The 2,322-nt window shown below is 49.5% G+C and overlaps 1 protein-coding gene across 1 annotated transcript in view; it reads right to left on the bottom strand.

Moving 5' to 3' along the window:
- Window positions 1-494: 494 nt before the first annotated feature.
- Window positions 495-2,322, bottom strand: part of srms (src-related kinase lacking C-terminal regulatory tyrosine and N-terminal myristylation sites) — a 21,968-nt gene continuing 20,140 nt past the window's right edge. The window contains exon 8 of the mRNA XM_026154958.1: window positions 495-2,089. Coding sequence (XP_026010743.1) covers window positions 1,890-2,089 — 200 coding nt within the window. The 3' untranslated portion in view covers window positions 495-1,889. The remainder of the gene's footprint in view (window positions 2,090-2,322) is intronic.

A 2,322-nucleotide genomic window follows, 5' to 3' on the forward strand; every position in this document is an offset into this window, starting at 1 on the left:
CTGTTTACTGTCAGGCTGTTTTTATCATTACGATATCTGAAAGGGAAATACAAACCTGTTCAGCTGAATTGTCTCTCACACACAGCAGAGGTCAGGGCTGCTGTCCACCATCTGTGTCCAGACTAAAACTATGATTGTGATGTTGTGCAGGCTCTAACACGTGCTCGTGTGTTAACGCTGCTTCAGCTGCTTCTGCACACGTTTCTGCTTTAAAGCAAAATTCCATCAATAATGAAACTTTATCGACACTCTCTGTACAATCGTGTCCATGACAGTTTTTGTTTATTGTTGTTAGAAGATTAATTCAAAGAAAAAGATTTAAGTTGTTTGTTAGATTTGGGATATTTCTGCTGTGCTCAGTTTGGAGCCCCGCCCACTGCCGGTCGCTTGGGAAGGCTGTTGAACAGGTTACACACACTTCAGGAAGTGCTGCACATCAGTACGGCGTTATGCCCTGTGACATGTGAATGAGTGACGGCACACACACTCGTTTCCACAGTGTTTAAAAAAAACTTTATTTGCAGCGCTGTCACAGGTCGAAGTCGGACGTGTGATTTGGTGTTTATGGCTCAAGTTTCCTCAACTTGGCTTTGTTGCTCATGCATAAAAGACCAAAGTTGCATTGTTCTTAAATTGCATTGCAGGTTGCAACATAATGTTGTACAATTTAATGGTGCAGAACCCCACACAGCTCACCCCCACCCACCCTGAAGAGTGTGGCTGAGTGTGGCTGAGTCATTGTCAGTGTGTGTTGGTGTCGTCTCTAAGTCCACCTCCTGCAGTGTGTGTGTGTGTGTGTGTGTGTGTGTGTGTGTGTGTGTGTGTGTGTGTGTGTGTGTGTGTGTGTGTGTGTGTTGTAAACATAGGCACTGGAGCTGTAACTAGCTGTTAGAAGAGCATGAACGCGCGGCGCTGCATCGAGCTTCGATGTGTAACGCGGGTCCAAACCTTCAGAGAGGGAAGACAGAATACTTCACGCCTGTGGGTTCATCAGATTAACAGAGTTCAGCCAGAGAGCAGGCAGCGGTGCATGGGCCCAGCCTGAGAGGACAGGTGTGCAGGTGTGACTGCAGGTGTGTCTGCAGGTGTGGCTGCGTATGCAGTTTTTAACATTAAAGACACGGACGCCTGAACACATCTCTGATTCACTGCACGTGTGCAGGGAGGAAGTGGTGGCGTGAATCAGGTTTTCTCAGAGGTTTGGGGCATTGCTGTAATCACACTGACTGCTGGCTTTGTGGTCTTTCGTAGCGAGCAGGCAGATGTTTTGGTGCTGTGTAGGCGTGTCTGATCACATGTGACACGTTAATGACCCCAATGCTGAGCGGACACTTTTAGGAGCAAGGCTGTCGCTGCTTCTCTGCATAGATTTGGGTCTTTTTCGTGTCTCAAACATGTTTCGATGCCCGTGTTACAAATAGACGTCTGGTTAACGTTGGCTGTCGAAGCCGCTCTGACCAATCAGGACTGTGGGAGTCCACCGCTCCGCTGCTCTGTGACGGCAGCAGTTGGACTCTGAGCCGAGCCGCTAGCGTGGCTAAAAGACCCCAGCAGGCGTTCTTATTGCACAAAATATTTTTACCCAGAAGGCTTTGCATTCAAAACACACGTCATTCATTCAGGTCGTGACCTGTGAGTCCAGAGTGCGCACGCACAGACCGACACCGCACTGAAGTAATAAACTCTCATTTAGAAAACCGATGGTAGAAAACTAAAAAGAGGGTCCGGGTCGTTCCAGGTACGAGCGGACCTCCACGCCTCCCCCACGCCGTTCACTCTCTCTGTAAACCCGAGTGTCGATCACGATTCCTCTGAGGAGTCCCGATGGAATTGGCAGAAGTCTTCCTCACCCCCTCCCTCCCAGTACAGGAGGAGGATACCTGTGTGGCCTACACCTCTACGGTCTTAAAATATATCTTGGCATATATGGAATCCAGCTGGCTGTGCAGGGCGTGGAAGGAGGGTCTCTTGGAGGGCTCAATGGCCCAGCAGTCCATCATGATGTGGTAAATGTTCGAAGGACAGCGGCTTGGAGAGGGCAGCCGGAAGCCCGACGTTAGCAGATCCATCACTTCCTTGTTGCTTTTACCTGGAGGAGAGGACAGACAGGCAAACACGAGCACAGGAGAAAAGAGCTCAGTCCAAACTCAAACTCTGAATGACAGAAAGGAGTGTGGTGATTCACATAACTGACTCTTTCCTAAGCTTACTGAGCGCTCACAGCTCACACGACAGCCAATCAGAGCAGCCACGCAGGGACAGGGAGAACCAACCACCGAGGAAGAAAACCGGACTTTACAGCTGAAAGTAGGCGTGTAGTGT

Source organism: Astatotilapia calliptera, chromosome 20 (genome assembly GCF_900246225.1).
Source record: "Astatotilapia calliptera chromosome 20, fAstCal1.2, whole genome shotgun sequence".
In the NCBI taxonomy this organism is placed as follows: Eukaryota; Metazoa; Chordata; class Actinopteri; order Cichliformes; family Cichlidae; genus Astatotilapia; species Astatotilapia calliptera.